Raw genomic sequence first — 19,381 nt, forward strand, 5'->3', positions numbered from 1 at the left:
CAGTAATACATTTGTTGCCCTCTTCCTTCTTTCTCTACCTCCTCTTTGTCTTCCCTCTTCAGGTTTCTCCTCCAGTGTTTGGAGGACCTGGACGCCAACCTTCGGAAGCTCAACTCCCGCCTTTTTGTCATCAGGGGCCAACCAGCCAACGTGTTCCCACGGCTCTTTAAGGTCAGCATCGACAGGAAATTGACAGCAGCTCTAATAATCTCACTTTAAGTCGTTTATCAAGCAAAAAATGCCAATGCGTTGCTGCTTCCAGCTTCTCAAACATTAGGATTTTCAGCCTTTTGCTGTTTTATTGCGAATTGAATATCATTGGGTTTTGGACTGTTGGTCAGATAAACAAACACTTGAAGATGTCACCTTGAGCTCTGGGAAACTTTGATGTACAAAGTGTCATTTCTCTCTCTCTCTCTCTCTCTGTCTCAGGAGTGGAAGATCTCCCGGCTGACCTTTGAGTATGATTCTGAGCCTTTCGGCAAGGAGAGAGACGCTGCCATCAAGAAGCTGGCCATGGAGGCAGGCGTGGAGGTCATCATCAAGATATCACACACCCTCTACGACCTGGACAAGTGAGGAAAATACAAAGAAACAAACAGACACGAGTCCCACTGTGATCAGCAGCGCCATCTTGAGTCAATGCATAGAAAGACAGGAGCACAAAACCATCCATTGACACCTGTATGACAGAGCCATGGCTGGAAAAGGCCTATTTTTTGTTTTTTGTATTCACCTATTTTATGATGATTTCTTCTGATCAGCAAATTTTAGAACTACTGATTGACCATTTGAAATTAATTTGATTGATCAGAGCATCTTTAAACGAAAACATGCTTTTCTTATAGCAGCAAGAAATGTAACAAAGTGATCTCCCTTTTGACAATAATAGACTCATCTTTAGCTCTATTTTAACTTATTTTAGGCTGAGGAAAAACAGGTCTGTAGCAATAGTTCTGGATTAGCCAATGGCATTCAAATGCAAAATAAGTTTCTCTTTAAATGAACCACCTTTTTGTTGATTTATGCCTCTGTTCCATCTTTTCGCCATGACAAATTTTGGTAGTTTTAGGTTTACTTTACTATAGTAGAGTTGATTTTAGATTTAAAAAAATTTGACCAATCTCTTTCTCTGCCCCTCCCAGGATCATAGAGCTGAATGGCGGGCAGCCTCCTCTCACCTACAAGCGTTTCCAGACCCTGATCAGTCGGCTGGATCCTCCTGAGATGCCCGTGGAGTCGCTGTCAGACACCCTGATGGGTCGCTGTGTCACCCCCATCTCCGAGGACCACGGAGACAAATACGGGGTCCCGTCCCTGGAGGAGCTGGGTGAGAAAACAAACACACACCCCTGCACTAAAACAAGCAGACCTGGACAGACTTTACAAGCCTTTAACAAGGAAGTTTAGGCAGCAGGAGAAGAACATACTGACTTCAGACCAACCCAAAAAATAGAAATATAGCTAAAAAACACTCTCAACAGTGCAGTGTGGAAGCTGGACTCAGTTTCCAGCAGTGAGGGGAATTTTAGTAGTACATTATAGTTCAGTAGTTACTAGTGAAGTTACTATTAAAAATGACCAAAATGCGTTTGAAGTTCAGATCATGGGCCAAAAGAAAAAATGTCTTATCATTTGAAAACACCACATTTAATTGTAGATGGCAATAAACTGACTCATGACTACAAAGTTAACAATTGATTTCCTACGAAATGGGGTCTCGTTTTCCAATATTGTACTTTGCTGTGATATAACCATGTTTACATTAAACACATTCTACAGTCTTCTAAAATACTTTGGTGTTAAATGTTGTCTTGCCTGTAGCCATCTGTCACATCTGTCACTACATGTGTGCAGCTATTTCACTAAGAAATAAGATATTTAAGGTGTTAACGCTCTAAAACCGTCAGTGCAGGTGTCTGGTTTCTCTCTGTAAAGGTTTATTCCATGCAAGCTGTTAGTTGTCCCCTAAATTAGCCAGGTAACATGTTAACCCTCTTACTCAAGATCGCTGGTTTCCATTCACAGAAGGCCACTTTCCATTCACATTCTTGCAGTGCTGCAGCCATCTGCTGCTCACACCAGCACACAGTGTCCCTAATTAGCTTTTTGGGTCACCTGCTAAGAGCCATTGCATTAAGAAAGCCTGCCCAGAATTAGTTTTACCAGACAAAATATTTAAGGTAGATTGAGTGTATAAATATGAATAAATCAGGTACTTAGTAGATTTGTAAATTTAAAATCTGCTACAAATTTATTAAAGTAATTTATAAAATGCTAGAAAAGGTTTGTTTAGTTTTGGATACTTTTGTTACATATCGATATATTGTTATATATCGATCTCTCTGCACACACTCAGCACCTTTTGATTCATCTGCAGATGGCTCATACACTAAACTCTGTACACTTTAAAGAAGATGCTGCTATGCAACAGTTCCATCCATCCATACATGTATTAATTGTCATTTGTATGACTAAACTGAAAATCTAGTTCCTGGATTACCGAAACAGCTGTCAAGGCAACCAATTAGACGTGGCTGGCCATGCTTTGTAGGAACTATTAGCAGGTTGGAGCACATGCTGATTGTCTGGATGAAATTACGTGTTGTGTAAGATTTTAATTTAACGTAAGTGATATAACTGAAGGGTTGTTGAGTCATCCAACATTACCAGCGCAACAGTGTTCGTAAACCAGGTCGGTGATTCAGATTCATGTTTTCAGGCTTTGACATCGAGGGCCTGCCTTCAGCCGTGTGGCCGGGAGGAGAGACTGAGGCTCTGACAAGGATAGAGCGCCATCTGGAGAGAAAAGTCAGTACTACACCCCAACTGAGTAATTCTTTCACTGCAGGTTTTACAGACTGGCCGTAACTGACATCTGACATTTAATATAAAGCCAATATCATATAATAATATTTAGAAACTAATTCATCAGTTTTATTCTAGAATTAAGATACTTTTTTTTTTATCATATACTTGAAAATGATGGCCTTTTTTATCATTGTGCCCTGCATTTTTTTTTTCTCCAATCTCTCATCTCTCCTTTATCCCTTCCTCCCTGTATTTCTCTGTGTTTCGGTCTTTTTCCAGGCGTGGGTGGCAAATTTCGAGCGTCCCAGGATGAACGCCAACTCGCTGCTGGCCAGCCCAACAGGCCTGAGCCCCTACCTGCGCTTTGGCTGCCTCTCCTGTCGCCTTTTCTACTTCAAGCTCACAGACCTCTACCGCAAGGTCAGCTTACAATACTACCAGTGGGGCTCACTTTGAGTTTTATATCAACTCCTGTGGGCAGTGCGGCAAATACCTTGTGAAAATTTGGGGCTCCCATGTCATGCACTCACCTTACAGGTGTACTTCTATTTGTGCATCACAGTATAAGTAGATTTATAATGTGTATATATATTTATGTACTTACTTACAAAACAGAGTAGGCCTACATCAGTCACTCAAAGTAGCTATACAACAACAACATACAATTAAACATCCTTTTTAAACATCCAGTTTAAATAAGACGGTGTAGTCCCTCATTCGTCCAGGAGTGTTCTATCGTAGTAAAGGTTTCAGTCGTAGTCATCTGGACACTGTTTTCAGAATCAAGAAGTTTCGGCTCCCATCCGGAAGTCATTCTCAATTGTGAAAAAATTGGACGGGAACTGGAAATTTAAACTACTCTGAGTTACATAAGCCCTGCCCTCAGGAAGGAATCTGCCTGAGTATCTGTTAATAGCTAGTTTCACCTGAAACTGACCTAATAGTTTCAAGATGGCCCAGTAATCAGTAATCAGGCCTATTGTTCTCTGGCTGCATCTACTTCATCACTGTTAAGTGCCTGATTAGCATGTGATAGGCGTGACCAAGGTGATAATACACTCTGATAGACTTTGGGCAGATTAAATCTCAGACCACCATTTCTGTTCAAAGAGGGGTTCTCTTTCTTCACAAAAATGGCTTCCTTGACGCCCCGTTCAAACCAACTCTTCTCTCTACTAAGAATCTTCACCTCGCTGTCTTCAAATGTGTGGTTTGTAGCTTTTAAATGCAAATTTTGCATTTAAAAGCATTTTGCATTCACTTCACACTCCACACCTCCCACAGCTCAGCTAGCATGCTTGTATACCAAATTCTTACCAAATTTTTATAATTATATTGTCTGGAAATTCCATTACTACCACTATAACGTTTTGTACTGTACTGTTTTTGGCCTAATATTTTCTATTCTTGCTGTGTTTTATTTTTATCCAGGTGAAAAAGAACAGCTCCCCTCCACTCTCTCTGTATGGTCAGTTACTATGGCGGGAGTTCTTCTACACCGCGGCGACCAACAACCCGCGCTTCGACAAGATGGAGGGGAACCCCATCTGCGTCCGCATCCCCTGGGACAAAAATCCTGAGGCCCTTGCCAAATGGGCCGAGGCCAAGACAGGTTTCCCCTGGATAGACGCCATCATGACTCAGCTGAGGCAGGAGGGCTGGATCCATCACCTGGCCAGGCATGCAGTGGCCTGCTTCCTCACCAGAGGGGACCTGTGGATCAGCTGGGAGGAAGGGATGAAGGTGAGGATGCAGGAATTTAAAGTGCGGGGGGGGAGGGGACACTGCTAAAAGTCATACCCACAAGGTCCAGTCAGTAGCTGTTCTGGAGCTTTTTTGTGTCGAATCATAAGATCTCTTCCTGAGCAACAGAGGTTATAAGACTAGACATCATCTGGAGTAATGAGTGATGTAGTCCAATTTTGGCCCATTATATTTTAGTGAAAATTCCTCTTTTTAAACGAACACTAGCAGCTCATTTAGGCCCATTTAATTCTTAAAATGAAACAAAGACATGCATCATTTCCAAACATTTCATCAAGAGTCTAGAAATTCACAGCCTCGAGTAAATCTTATCAAAGTTTGTGTCCCCTGAAAGGTCTCTATTAGACTCATGACACTTTGAGAAACCTCTGCATCACGTTTAAAACAAACATCTGGATAATGTGCTGTGTTTGTGTTGCAGGTCTTTGAAGAGTTGCTTCTAGATGCAGACTGGAGCGTGAACGCAGGCAGCTGGATGTGGCTGTCCTGCAGTTCGTTTTTCCAGCAGTTTTTCCACTGCTACTGCCCCGTGGGCTTCGGACGCCGCACCGACCCCAACGGGGACTTCATCAGGTGGGTACCTTCCCGGGCATCGCCCCTTGGTGCTCCTTTCCTTCCTCTATCTCTCTGGACTACACACATACAGGGACCAACAGAGGCACTGAGAGAGCAGAACATACATGTATAAACATACACAGACACACATCTATACACATGTGCATTTACAAAATTAATGCAGGTTCAATGTGTCAAGGGAGCTATTGAAATTAATATGTCATAGGAGACTCATCGTTTTGGACAGGTTTAACAGTTTGTTTTGAGATGGGTTGTTTTCAAGTTACAAATTTTCTAATCTCCATATATTTGTCACAGGGTTTACATGTCATGTCACATGTAATATTTCATAATACCATTCTTGTTATCACCTCGTAGTACCTGGTTATCTCCCACTCTCAATTCAATATTTTAGTTATAAAAAAAAAAGAAGAAAAAAACCTAGTCCTGGTTCTAAGAGTTAAGTCAGCTATTGCAATAATCACAAATAGACAAACAGACAAGAGACACTCACACACACACACACACACACACAGCTCATACACCTTCACAGGTTACCAAACAAAAGCAGAGAGCGATCTCTGGGTAAGTGAATGAAAGAGAATAAACATCCTTTTCTCCTCTCCTCTTTTTATTTGTGTCCATCAATCCATTTTCTTTTCTGTTAAAACTTCAGCACAACTGTTTGTGAATGTCCCTTCAGTCCCTATAATAAATAATTGTTGCCACCAGATGATTATTACTGCAAAGGCGTAGATTAATTCTAATCTTTCTCTGGATGTGGCTCTGTATTTGTGTTTTTGGGGGACTGGGGGAAAAGTTATGATATCCCTCTCCCATTCGTAGATTGTAGCTGATTGCTTTTAAGATGACTGGCAGTACTCACGCCGCCTTGGATGGAAGTCGGGGACCGAGTTGAGAAATATTAGCGGTCGTTTGTTTTTACTTACTTGTGCAACCCTGAGGGACGGGACTTTGCTCGCACCCCATCAGCACCCTCTGGGCAGGTTTGTAACTCGGTAGCGTCTCATTTCGTCAAAAGCGATTCTGACCCCTTTGCTAGGGAAATGCGAATGTCTTGCCTGTATTCGTTAGGTAGAGGACTAAGAAGCATTTCCCAGAGGGTAGTGAGGAGAGCCGCAGCTCTGCCATCGTAGTGATGCACGGCTGGCGCTGGTACTTGTTACCTGCGCCGTGCCACGCAAGCCGGTCCATTGTCCAGGCGCTGGGCAAAGCATCCCACCCTTTGTGAAATGTTCTGTGGTGCTCTGCTTATGTGAATGCAGCCTTGCTGGTTCAGGTGGACCTGGAGCAGTGGCTGATTAATATAGGCACTGAGACACGCACACACACACACACACAGATAGACAAGCAAACACAGACATGCACATGAGATACACCTTTTATTTTATTAGAACTTCTGTCAGACATGCATAGCCCCAAATTGCATTCCAGATGCAGCACAAAAAAGCAGCATGATGCTAACAAAGTCAGTGGAAAGATGTGAATTGAAGTAAACAGATGCTGATTTGCTTTAGGTCCCATAAACTGCTGTGAAGGAGCATTTTGTCTAATTAAAAATCTTTAACTTGATATAGAAATTGCAAACTATGGTTTACCACAGAAGCTGAAAATATCTATATATTACTGTTTGTGGTTATCACAAGTTGCGAAAATGATGATAGCTGAAAATATATATATGTATATATGTATTGCTATACACATGACCCTCATTCTTCCCAGTTGGGAAACATGTCAGTGAAAACTCGGGAACACAGAGTGAAAAACATTCAAGTTTGAAGTTCCAATTTGTAGCCGCTCATCCATATACAAGTCAGTAGCTTATGTGGAAAAGTGCAGTTGCAAATGCGCATGATAGTAAAATATTATAATAAAACAACAAGAACAATAAAGTAAAAAAGTGATGACATTTTCTTTTGCATTGTATCTGAATGCACCACCTCTCACATGCCTTCCCTCTCTCAATACACACACACACTCGGCATCACCTACACACACCACAGACTCCTCCTAACACACCACCCTCCTGACCTCTGTAGGACCGCCTTCTACTGGCAGGTCATGGATCTTCCTGGCAAAAGGGTTGTGGTCCCTTTTGATGAAATGAGGGGGCCAGCCGAGATTGTGGCTCTGTGGTTGTGGGAGGAGACAGTCAGCAGGGGGGCTTTGGCCCCGCTGACCACTTGAAAGACAACCCCCACAGTCTGAGGGACAGGGGAGCAGGCATGAGCTCTTTTCTCAGTCCACCACTGTCTGATCATGGGGGAGGGAGGAAGGCGGGGGGAAGGTTGAAGGTAGGGTGGGGGCCTGGAGCTGTGAGGTATAATGGAAAACTTCTATCATTGACTAAGAACTTATTATTTTAAGTAGATACTTAATCTTAGTCACTTTTTTCTAGGCTGACATCAACTAAGGACACAAGGATGTGAATGCTGAGCTTTAAGAACTAAATCTGTAAATAATCAGATATGGGGAGAGTTTTAGTCACCGCTGCCCTCGATCAGTACCTGATCAAATGGCAGCCAAAGGGAAAAATCAAAGACATGACAGTACTTTTAAAATTAATACTTTTTTCAGTGGTGTGAAAGCAGGAAAAAAAGACAAAACAGATTTCTTAATGGCAGAACTTTTCCACTATACACCTGCTCTGGTCAGGCTGGGGTGGGGGGAGGGCTGTGGGTGGGTGGGGGTCAATACACTGCTTTCTAACAGCGTGTTACAGTAGAAGTCTCCTAGCATCATCAACCCAATCGACAGTGATCTCTAGCAACGGGGCTGTCTCCGTCGCAACCGGAGAGCCGTCTGTCGTGGGTGTGTTTGTCGGTCCACAAGGCTGCCCCGCCCCCACCTCTCTCTCTCTGCCTGTCAGCGCTGCACTGTGCCACTTCCCACAGTTCCACTTGCCCCCCTCCTCTGTCTGTCTCCCCTCCTCGGACTCGGTAAGGTCGGACCAAGTGCAGTAGGTAGGTGGCTTCTCTTTGTCACATCGAGCAAATCCACGACAGCCCAAGGGGGAAAAAACCAAAACCATCATCAGCAGGTTGGAATGGTACTGTGAGATGTTGACTTCTCTATCTTGTTGCAGTCAGTGTTTTTATTGGCTTTATCTCTTGGAGGATCACACTTGTCTGCGGTGTGGCTGCTATCACACCAACTTACAGTAAATGTTGTCCGGGACCACAGCCCCTCGTTTTTCTACCTCGTTGTGAACTCCAGTCCTCATTGTGCACTGTGATGGTAACTCACGTCAGTGCCAGAATCTCCAAAGGTCCATAAGGACTTTGTACTCATACTCTCATGTACTGTAGCCATACTCTGCAGTGTTGTGGTTGTTTGTAGCTTTCATTTTGTAGCAGCTATTTTCCATAATACTTGTAAGCATGAAGTGCTGAAGACCAGCATGCTCTTATCAGTTACAGTACATACAGAGGCTGTAAAATTAAAACTGAAATGTATCATATAACTCAATGATTCAGTTATAATGTTCTCAATATGAAAAAACCTTAAATAGTATCTTATCAGATATATGCATAATAATTGATGAGATTACAAAAAATACAATTGTAGGCTACTGCATTTTAAATGTGTCACAATTACACTTAGTACTATACCTTTTTCAAACTAATATTTGAAATAGTGAAAACACATTTGTAGCTATTATTTCCATTTCTGTTTCAACTACTGTAAGATACTGGAAATGTTTATTTCTAACCTGTTTTAAACAAATAATCTTTTTCATTACTGCATCACTCCCGCCCCTGATTTACTCTGTAACCTTCCACGTGCTGTTGACACAAGCCAGGAAATCTAATGTCTCCCTCTGCTTCCAGACGATACTTACCTATCCTCCGAGGTTTCCCTGCTAAGTACATCTATGACCCGTGGAACGCTCCGGAGTCCGTACAGGCGGCCGCAAAGTGCATAATCGGAGTCCATTACCCGAAGCCCATGGTGCATCACGCAGAGGCAAGCCGGCTCAACATTGAGAGGATGAAGCAGATCTACCAGCAACTTAGCCGATACAGGGGACTGGGTAAGAGATCAATAATTGAACAAGACTAAATGCTGTAGAGCCATGCTAGCTGCCCCTTGAGGCTGTAACACTAAAAAAACATTGTTGGATGAATAAAAAATAGAAAATGTTTGGCCAGAGGGTGTTGGCAGAGAAAAGTCCCTGTTGTTACCTAAATCAAAAGAGACATCTGTGTGGTGGCCTCAGCTGTACTTGACTTACTTTCAGCTATACTTAATGCGTCACGTTGGCATGCTAACATGCAAACATTTAACTGTTGGATGTTCGCATAGAAACAGTGGAAAAATAGGTTTCCATCAGGGACACATAAAAAGGAGGGAAGCCTTTCAATGCCAAATTAAAATTGAACAAGGAGCTTTCTTGTAAACAAACAAAAATTAACATTCAGTGTTACTCACCAAAATGCATTGTGTGTGTTCATGAGCTCTAACAAATGCGTCAATTGCATTTCCTTCCTTATAAAACATTTGCTAAGCTGGTTTTTAAGTATATTGAATCCAACATTGTTAACATCCATGTCTACTAGCTTGCGGTCTTCTTCTTCCCTGTCTTTGCACGTTACTGCCACCTGTTGATCAGTGGAATAGTCTGACACCATTGGTAGGACTGCGTGTCGGGTCACCTGCATGAGATAAACAAGAGGGGGACCCGCTCAGCACTGCTAGAGGTCAAAAACTCCACAGGGAACCTTTAACTATTTGATGTCAACGTGCTGATAGGCAGTATTTCGCATGTTAGCATGCTTACAGTAAACATGTTAGCGCAGAAAATGTAACAGCACATTTTCCTGTTACTTTGCTAACATGCTTGCTGACATACTCCTGTTGTTAGCTTGTTAGCATGCTACCGTTAGATATGTAATTTAGCTAGCTAATAAGCTAACATGCAAAGTTTTAGCATGTAACATTTCATATTTTTTCATGTTTACATGCGTACAGTTAGCATAAAGTACTAATATTTGGCATGGCGGTGTAAAATGCCCCACCATGTATAATATTTTGTATGTGTTACAAAATATGTTAGCATGCTAATGTTAGCAATGGGAATTTGGTCATTTTCAAGAAATCTGTGTGGTCTCATTGTTTCTCTCCATTAAATAAACTGCAAAGATGAACCAGTTGTTCCCAACATGGTGGACATGGAGTACTCAAGATTTTTTGTCAGCCCATCAACTGTATTTCACCTGGCACCCGTCTCTGTTAAATGACCGTATGGACATAATTGCGGACTTGTGCCCTCATTGTACTCCTGAGGAATTAATATCTGTCTTCAGAATAAATTCCCTCTCTTTTCAAGGTAGAAAAACAAATATGTGTCTATGTGTTTGTGTCTTTCAGGCCTGCTGGCATCAGTGCCGTCAACCAACGGAAATGGAAACGGAGGAATGATGGCCTACTCTCCCGGGGAGCAGCAGCCAGGGACCAACAACAATTCACATTGTAATTGAATTTTGTAATAATAAAGATGTGCACATGGTTCATACATTTTCTTGTAATTATGGTTGATCATAGAAATGGTGTGGTAAATCTACCCATGGCAATCAGTCACATTTCTTTTTCTGGGTTATTCAGTGCCTGGAGTGTCAGGGAGCTCCGTTGCAGCGGGTAACGGCAGCGGAAGCATCCTACTCAACTTTGACAATGAAGAACAGACCAGGCCTAGCAGTGCTGGGCAACAGCAACAACGACTGCAACCGCTCCCACAACAACAACAGCATGGTAGGTCATCCCCTGACATGGATGTCTCCTGTTAGCATTTCTAGCATTTTACATCATAAATGTTTAAAAAAAAAAAAAAAAAAAAAAAGTGTTTTGTGCATATGTTGTACCCACTGGTTTGAAAAAGCAAACCCTTTTCACCATTACTACAACAGTATTGTTGGCATTCCTTACTGCACCCTCGGTCCACTGGTTTCAATGTAAGCATTTCACTGTAGCCTAAGTAAGTAGCCTATTCATTTCCTATTCATCAACTACAGTATTTGCTAGTAACTGCCTATTAACTTACTTGGAATGGGGTCATCATAACTTTATTCATTCAAGCCAAAGGTCTATAAAAGTATCCCGGGTTTTGCCCCACAAACGGCAGGACCCAAGCATGTCGATTTTAGTTAATGGATCCATCCTTCAAAACATTGGTCCAGATTAAGATGTTTCAACACTTACTGACCAGATTGTCATAAGATTTGCTATGAATAGTCATGGTCCCTGGAGGCTGAATCCTGATCCCCTTCGCCATCGCCAACATTTCCCCCTGCAGACAAGAAATATCAGAGCCTAAAGGGCAGATGACACTGAGATTCATCCTCCCCAGAGAATGACCCCTTTTTTCCAGTAGCGCCACTCTAAAGGCACATTTAAAAATGGTATCTGGGATAAAATCTTCCAAACTTGAGGTTCACTTTCTAGCTTTTTCTGGGTTTCCTGACCGGGAATCAAATCCAAGCTGCAGTGGTGGGAATTTTTTGTTGCATTACTGGCTCATTACTTAAGTAGTGTGATATAATGAAATACTGCAGCAGTTACAAATGGAACTGGTTTCAACATGTATACCGGCCGGTAACGGCTCGCGTTTCATTTGCACAACCTGTCAGTGTGTCAGTTGGGAAGAGAATGGGACCTGGGTCATCTTATGGTATAATAAAGCAGATGTACTGTAATTTACTAACTCAAAAAAGTGAGTCTAGTATTAAATTACTCTTTGAAAAACCTACACGCATGATTTGTGCCAATCACTACACTAGTTACTAGTTGGCAATCCCGGCTTTAAATAAGCTATATACGTGCTATTTTTAAAGTTGTTGTGCGTAATTTATTATATTATGAGTATATAATATTTATGAGCCCTCTCACAAACCACAAAGTCCAAAGTGTCTGTTTGATGTCTCTTGCAGGATACCACTCAGTGCCAGACGCCAGCCAGACCATCACCAGCGGCCGACTCTACCACGAGTTTGCTGTGCCTCAACACCCAGGTAGGAAACAGGAAGGATCTGGTGCAACCATCTTTCTCGTGCTACTGGATGCTCAAGTCTAGCATTTGATAGAAATAATACATATTCAAATTCTAACTTGTGTAATGCTTACATGTTTTAAGATGCTTTTAAAATTACCTTCAAGCCCAAGGTCATATCAAGCGCAAATTTGCTTTTGAATAACAATATATCATAAATATCATTATGTATATAAAAGTGTAATTTCTAAAATAAAATATCTGATGGAGAAATCAAGGCATTTGTCTAGCGTGTATGAATGCTGCTAGAAGAGGGCAACTCTATTCCTCCATTTGCAGTCACCAGCATTAGGTTCTTCCCAGTAGAGTTGGATCACCGAAGATTCTTCAAACTAGACCTCACATTTACTTGACTTAGAACTCACACATCCACCTAGTAGAATGTTTTACTGATAATGATAATGTTTTGCTTTTTGTCTACTGGGACATTCAGGACTCCTGCACACCAGAGGCAGTATCACAGGAAAGCGGGAGCGCGAGTCGGAACGTGAAGGGTCGGGGGAGAAAGACCCGGCGTCCTGCTCCGTGCACAAGATGCAGAGGCAGAGTGCAGAGGTCAGGCTACAGCTCATCACAGTACCCAATGTCTTTCATGCCACTTTCATGTCACTTTTTTATGGCTCAGATGGCATTAAAACTGTTGGAATGACTGATTATGGAATGAAAATACAATGTGGCCTCTTGCTTATGTTTTATGTTCTGTTGAAAGCTGAAAGCTTTTGTATATTGTTAAAATAATTTTTAAAAATGGTCTTTACGGTAGCTGAATTTTACATATTTCTCTCTCCATAACTTAAGATAAGGCTGGCAATATGCCATAGTTTTGTTATTGTCAACAAATCCCATAAAAAGACCAAAACCAACAATGTGTTAGTCCGTCTCTCAGTACTGTCCCAACTTCTGAGCCTGTTTTGTTTCTACTGAAGACGTAAATCTTTAATAACAGCTCTTAGTCTTGTCAACCATCATCTTTTCATCTCTTTTGCTGTAAGCTAACCGAATCAAACTGTTAATATATACAGTATATGCAGATATACACTCAGCAGTTGCCAGTTTATTAGGTACACCTAGCTAAAACTAATGACGTCTAATACAACTGTCAAATCAATGAGCAGAACTACTGTACTGCTGTCTGGTTCTTTTATCCATACAGTTTCTCAGTTGAATTTCCAGAAAATTTACTATATCATGATATATATTGGTGTTGCGTTTATAAAATTACACATAGCGTGATAGAGGATTTCATTCACTCCTACAGTGGGTACGGAAAGTATTTAGACCCCCTTTCAAAATCTCTACATTTGTTTTGTTTTTGTTTTTTTTTGTTTTTTTTTCTGTCAAGATGGGGTGCTGAGTGTACATTAATGAGAAATAAAATGAACTTTTTTGATTTTAGCAAATGGCTGCAATGAAACAAAGAGTGAAAAATTTAAAGGGGTCTGAATACTTTCCGCACCCACTGTACGTAGCACACAGCAGACGCACCACACAGACACAAGTATGGTAGCTGGAATGTGCTGATGGATTAAAAGAGCTGTTTTTTCCAGAGAGTTAACGCAGAGGAATAGGACAGTGGCACCATGACACCAGTGTGTGTGTGTGTGTGTGTGTGGGCTTACATAGAAAACAATTCAGGCATGTGTTTTGATGCAGCTGGTGTATGTTGCCCTTTACACTTTATAATGAATTATAAATTGTTGAGGTAAGCAAGTTTTAAATCTCCTTCACACTACCTTTGACAAGGCAATCACAGAACAAATGGAGACTGATAAGGTGTCTGTCTCTCTTTTCCCACTACAAAGTAAATATAAACATCAGAGACGTGTATGTAAATGTCAGCCTGTCATCAAGTTGCCATGCTGACAATAAAAAATACAAAACAGATGTCTTAATTCAGGACACTAACTATGCAAAACAATGGTTCGAGTAAGCAATGGAAACTATGAATGCTTCGGTTCTTTGCAGCCAAAAAAAAAAATACCTTCCTGCAAAATTGTAAAATGAGGTGTGCAGGGTTTTTTCTACTATACTGTGTTTGTGTTACAATCCTCACTGTGTCTTTTCTTATCTTCCCTGCAGACTACCTAAAGCAGGCAGACATGGGAGCGTCTGAATCCAAATTAGAGTCACTATCTGGCCAGCGGAGAGAGAGGAAATCCCAACGTCGCCACCTGTCCTCCAAACACACGCAGCTCCAGATGTGACTGCCTTCTCTTCAAACACAGGGCATCTAAAACTGCTCTCTGTCTTTACGGTCAACCCCGGGGTGTAAACACAAAGGTGAAAATGTGATTTTGGCTCTTGACACAATTTCTAAAAGGGCTTTTACATCATAGAGTCAGTTGACCTCTGACCTCTTGTAGTTGCGTACAGACATGCGGGACGACCTCAGTGGAGTGTGCAAAGAAACAAAACGCCTCAAACCTAGAGCTCAACTTATTTGTTAAAAAAATAAACTACATTATTGTCTTAAAACTGCTGCCACCAGCCACTATATACTGTATGAACACTGAAGCAGCTATAAATGTAAGTAATAGAATATTTAGTTTTTTTGCAAATACAACTCCATCAATCATCTTGTCTGCCCTTGCATACACTAATGTAAAACCAGGCTAATTATGTCAGGGTGTACAGAGACTTTTTTGTACTTTTCCCACAGCTTTGTAGTAATGTGCTACATCCCATAGTGTTAACCAGGAAAAAAACGTCACCACCCTCACTCCAGGAATATGTTTTGTCACAGATGTAATAGTCTTTACAATGGAAAAACGCTGTTTATACTGATATTGTATGTTTATGTTTCTCGTGTTTTTGAGATGAAATATTTGTAAATAAGCTAATTAGATTTTTAACGAAATAGTTTTTCACAGAAGATAAGAATCTGGACATCAAAAAATGAAGGTCTTTAAACTGTATTACTGTGTTATTAACCCTGATTTCACCAGGCAAAATGACTAAAGCACGTGTGTATTCACTGTTACAGCCTGGCGGGTCGTTTCAGGGACTTTGTTGAAAATGTTAGTCATTTCTCAGCTTTTGTCTCACTAGTTTGCATGTAAATATACCATTCTTCAGGCACTGAGGGTCCAGTTGGTTAGTGAGCATGATATAATCCTTAACACAAATGCGACTATTCACACCCATTCCCATTTCATGGGAACATCTACCACTGCCTGGTTAGCATATGTGATCACTTGATTTGTATCGGCAGCTAACAACAGTGATTTGTATATTTTTTCGAACAGTATCTAAGACGTACAATATCAAGGATAACAAACCAATTTCTATTGTTGGTCTTTAAAAACATGTTTAGAGTGTGGTACTGTAGATTAATTAGGAAATGTTTTGTCAGGTCACTTTGGCTGTAAAACTGCCTTTAGAGTGTGGCATTATGGGTAAACGAATTCTTGTGTAGTTTTTTTTGTGGGAATGGCACGGCGTGATGTCTGTGAGCTCATCAGAGGTGGACAAGTAGCTGAACACACAGAAGTAAAAGTTTTCTTAAAAGTAATTGTCAAGTAATTATATCGTTGTTTCTTTTTATGCTTTTTTTTTAAAATGTTTTTCCGTTTTTTGGAAAACCATTTAGATCCTGAGCCTTTGCTACTTTCAACATAATACACATAATCCCATTAACATCAGTCAAACATGTGCAGGGTCTGTTCTGTGTGGTTATTGAAAATTATAGGGTTTTTTTCACTTGACCATCTTCAGCCATCTTCATTTCAAGTGTTGCTTTGTCATCCTGGCATTGTTTCCCGCATTATTAATCATGTACAGATCTATCACCTGCATTTCACACCTGTGTGAAGTAACAGTGATTTGTTATAGAACAGAAGACGATCCTTCGACAATATACAATACTGATTTGACTTCGCCCTTCAAAAGTCAGTCACACTTTCACCTCTCTGTTTCCGCCCGCAAATCTTCATAGTTTCTAAAATGTCTCAAAAACAGATTATGCCTGTAGAAGTTAAAAAACAAATGCCATTGGAGAATCTCTGAGAAATTCTGTGGTGTTTGAAAATTTTGAACTTTTTTGCTGTGCAACATGTTCCAACAACCAAAAAAATGTTGCGGTCAGTTTGGGAGAGGATGTGGTTCGAGGTAACTTCTCTTAAATACCATGAGGACGGAGCACACAGGCAGCTGGGTGCAAACTCCTCTCAAAGGTGTCACATTTGCTGTGTCTTCTTTTTCTTATAAAAACCAAAAACTTTCTAAAAAGGAAGGAAAAAAGTAAAGCAAAGTTGAGCCTACACAATAAAAGACAGGCGACAGTGTCTGATCCAAATGAGCCTAATTCTGTCAGCAAAACAGAAACCAACATTCCTCCGAGACAAGAGTACCCTCCTGATGAAGGATTTCTACTCCTGCACAGGGAATTCAACAATATATATGTAGGGCTACTTGCGAAATTTTGCAACCTGCATACACACACACATATCTGACAAAACCTGGACATATGATGACCACAATTTGATACATTGATTGATAATAAACAAATGAGAAGCGTCACAAAATGGCCGCTGTAAAGTTGTCTATGGGAGGATTGCGTAACAACATTGGAAAGATGAAGTTTCATCCACCCTTCACTATCACCTTTACTCCTGGTGAGAAGAATGCATTTGAATTGATTCAAAGAATGTACGATTCCCCCCTGTAAAATACACCCAGCAGCTTCTCTTGCTGATGTTAATACCCCCACCCTACACACACACACACACACACTAAACATTTGCAACTTCACAACTCTTGCATACACTCACATAAAGGTTTTACAGATAAATACACTGTAAATTCTCAAATTAAAACAACTCAAGTCATTTTTAAAAACAAATTAATTCCTGGTTCCTGAACCAACAACTCACACCAATTCATTAATTCGGATCTGTTCTATTTTGCCATGTTTTCATTATATTAAGCTGCTGTCATTGAAAGCAACACTTCTGTTGATGTTTCGCAATAAATGCTCTCTAGGGGAGATAAACGTATTGTAGTGTTTCTGTATTATAATTCTGTATGTTCTCAAGAGGATTTGAACATTGGTAGTTTTTTGTAGCTTTTATCACGAAAAACAAGTTGAACCAAGTTTTTATTCTTGTTTTTTTTTTTTTGTTCTCTCTCTGTGACATGAAAGTGAAAACAGATGCCATCTATCATCTCTATAATATTATGCTCTTTCTGTCTCTCCTTGTGTTGTGAAAGGCTTTTCTTGTGCTTGATCAAGTTCATGACAGTACATTAAAATTGTTACAACTTGACACCTTGTCATTTTGTCTTCTTCAATAGCATAGATGCAATTATTTGACCATTGACTGCCTTTACACCCTGACGGATACTGGATTTTTGATGCTAATAACAATTATAATATCTCATTTTTGAGCATAAACACATAAAATGCCATAATCTGACTCCACTGTCTAGTCTAAGTTTAGTTTCGTAGTTTCATGTAATTTTCTGAGCACCCAGACAAAAAAAATTATATAATAAGGAAAAAAGAAATACAAAACAAACAACACCCACCCATCAAAACTCACTCAGCCTACTCACAAGGTCTAATAAAGCATCACTTAGATAATAAAACAAAGAATTAATTCATAAGCCATCAACCTGTCTCTTAGACCCCATTCCAACTAGGCTGCTTAAAGACGTTTTACCCTTAGTTAGCACCTCTTTACTGGATATGATCAATCTGTCTTTATTAATAGGCTATGTACCACAATCCTTTAAAGTAGCTGTAATTAAACCGCTTCTTAAAAAGCCCACTCTTCATCCAGGGGTTTTAGCCAACAATAGACCTACATCTAACCTTCCCTTTCTCTCTAAGATCCTCGAGAAAGCAGTCGCAAATCAGTTGTGTGACTTTCTAAATAACAATAGTTTAATTGAGGATTTTCAGTCAGGATTTAGAGTGCATTATAGCACAGAGACAGCACTGGTGAAAATTACAAATGACCTTTTAATTGCATCAGACAATGGACTTGTCTCTGTACTTGTCTTGTTAGAGCTTAGTGCTGCATTCGACACCATTGACCATCACATCCTATTGCAGAGACTGGAACATGTAATTGGCATTAAAGGAGCCGGACTAAGCTGGTTTAAATCCTATCTATCAGATCGATCTCAGTTTGTACATGTTAATGGTGAGTCTTCCGTGCACGCCCAAGTTAGTCACGGAGTTCCACAAGGTTCTGTGCTTGGACCAATTCTATTCATCTTACATATGCTTCCTCTAGGCAATATTATTAGGAAAACTCCATAAACTTTCATTGTTATGCGGATGATACCCAATTATATCTATCGATCAAGCCAGATGAAACTAACCAGTTAGCTAAACTTCAAGCGTGCCTTAAGAACATAAAGACCTGGATGACCTGCAATTTTCTAATGTTAAACTCAGACAAAACTGAAGTTATTGTACTTGGCCCCAAACACCCCCGGGACACATTATCTAAAGATATAGTTACTCTAGATGGCATTTTCCAGCACCACCATAAGGAACCTCAGAGTTATCTTTGATCAGGATTTATCCTTTAACTCCCACATGAAACAACCTTCAAGGACTGACCTCTTTCCCTTACACAACATTGCAAAAATCAGGCACATCCTGTCTCAAAATGATGCTGAAAAACTAGTGCATGCATTTGTTACTTCTAGGTTGGACTATTGCAATTCCTTATTATCAGGCTGCCCGAATAAGTCCCTTAAGACTCTCCAGTTGATCCAGAATGCTGCGCACGTGTACTGACAAGAACTAAGAAAAGAGATCATATTTCTCTAATATTAGCTTCTCTGCACTGGCTGCCTGTAAAATCCAGAATAGAATTTAAAATCCTTCTCCTCACCTACAAAGCTCTTAATGGTCAGGCACCATCATATCTTAAAGATCTCATAATATGCAGGGTTACTTGTGGTTCCTAGAGTCTCCAAAAGTAGAATGGGAGCCAGAGCCTTCAGTTATCAAGCTCCTCTCCTGTGGAATCAGATCCCAGTTTGGGTTGGGGAGGCAGACACCATCTCCACATTTAAGAGTAGGCTTAAGACTTTCCTCTTTGATAAAGCTTATAATTAGGGCTGGCTTGGGAGAGCCCTGAACCATCCCTTAGTTATGCTGCTATAGGCCTAGACTTTCGGGAGACTTCACATGATGCACCTCTTTCCTTTGTCCTTCTCTCGCTCTCC

At 40.7% G+C, this 19,381-nt stretch overlaps 1 protein-coding gene across 1 annotated transcript in view; it reads left to right on the top strand.

Moving 5' to 3' along the window:
• LOC122882605 (cryptochrome-1-like) overlaps window positions 1-17,460 on the top strand; it is a 30,525-nt gene extending 13,065 nt beyond the window's left edge. Inside the window, exons 3-15 of the mRNA XM_044210144.1 lie at window positions 63-171; window positions 433-575; window positions 1,146-1,330; window positions 2,723-2,811; window positions 3,091-3,231; window positions 4,243-4,554; window positions 4,997-5,148; window positions 8,982-9,184; window positions 10,522-10,623; window positions 10,756-10,902; window positions 12,078-12,158; window positions 12,630-12,751; window positions 14,276-17,460. Of these exons, the coding sequence (XP_044066079.1) occupies window positions 63-171; window positions 433-575; window positions 1,146-1,330; window positions 2,723-2,811; window positions 3,091-3,231; window positions 4,243-4,554; window positions 4,997-5,148; window positions 8,982-9,184; window positions 10,522-10,623; window positions 10,756-10,902; window positions 12,078-12,158; window positions 12,630-12,751; window positions 14,276-14,284 (1,795 nt within the window). The 3' untranslated portion in view covers window positions 14,285-17,460. The remainder of the gene's footprint in view (window positions 1-62; window positions 172-432; window positions 576-1,145; window positions 1,331-2,722; window positions 2,812-3,090; window positions 3,232-4,242; window positions 4,555-4,996; window positions 5,149-8,981; window positions 9,185-10,521; window positions 10,624-10,755; window positions 10,903-12,077; window positions 12,159-12,629; window positions 12,752-14,275) is intronic.
• The last annotated feature ends 1,921 nt before the right edge of the window (window positions 17,461-19,381 follow it).

Source organism: Siniperca chuatsi, linkage group LG10 (assembly GCF_020085105.1).
Source record: "Siniperca chuatsi isolate FFG_IHB_CAS linkage group LG10, ASM2008510v1, whole genome shotgun sequence".
Classification (NCBI taxonomy): domain Eukaryota; kingdom Metazoa; phylum Chordata; class Actinopteri; order Centrarchiformes; family Sinipercidae; genus Siniperca; species Siniperca chuatsi.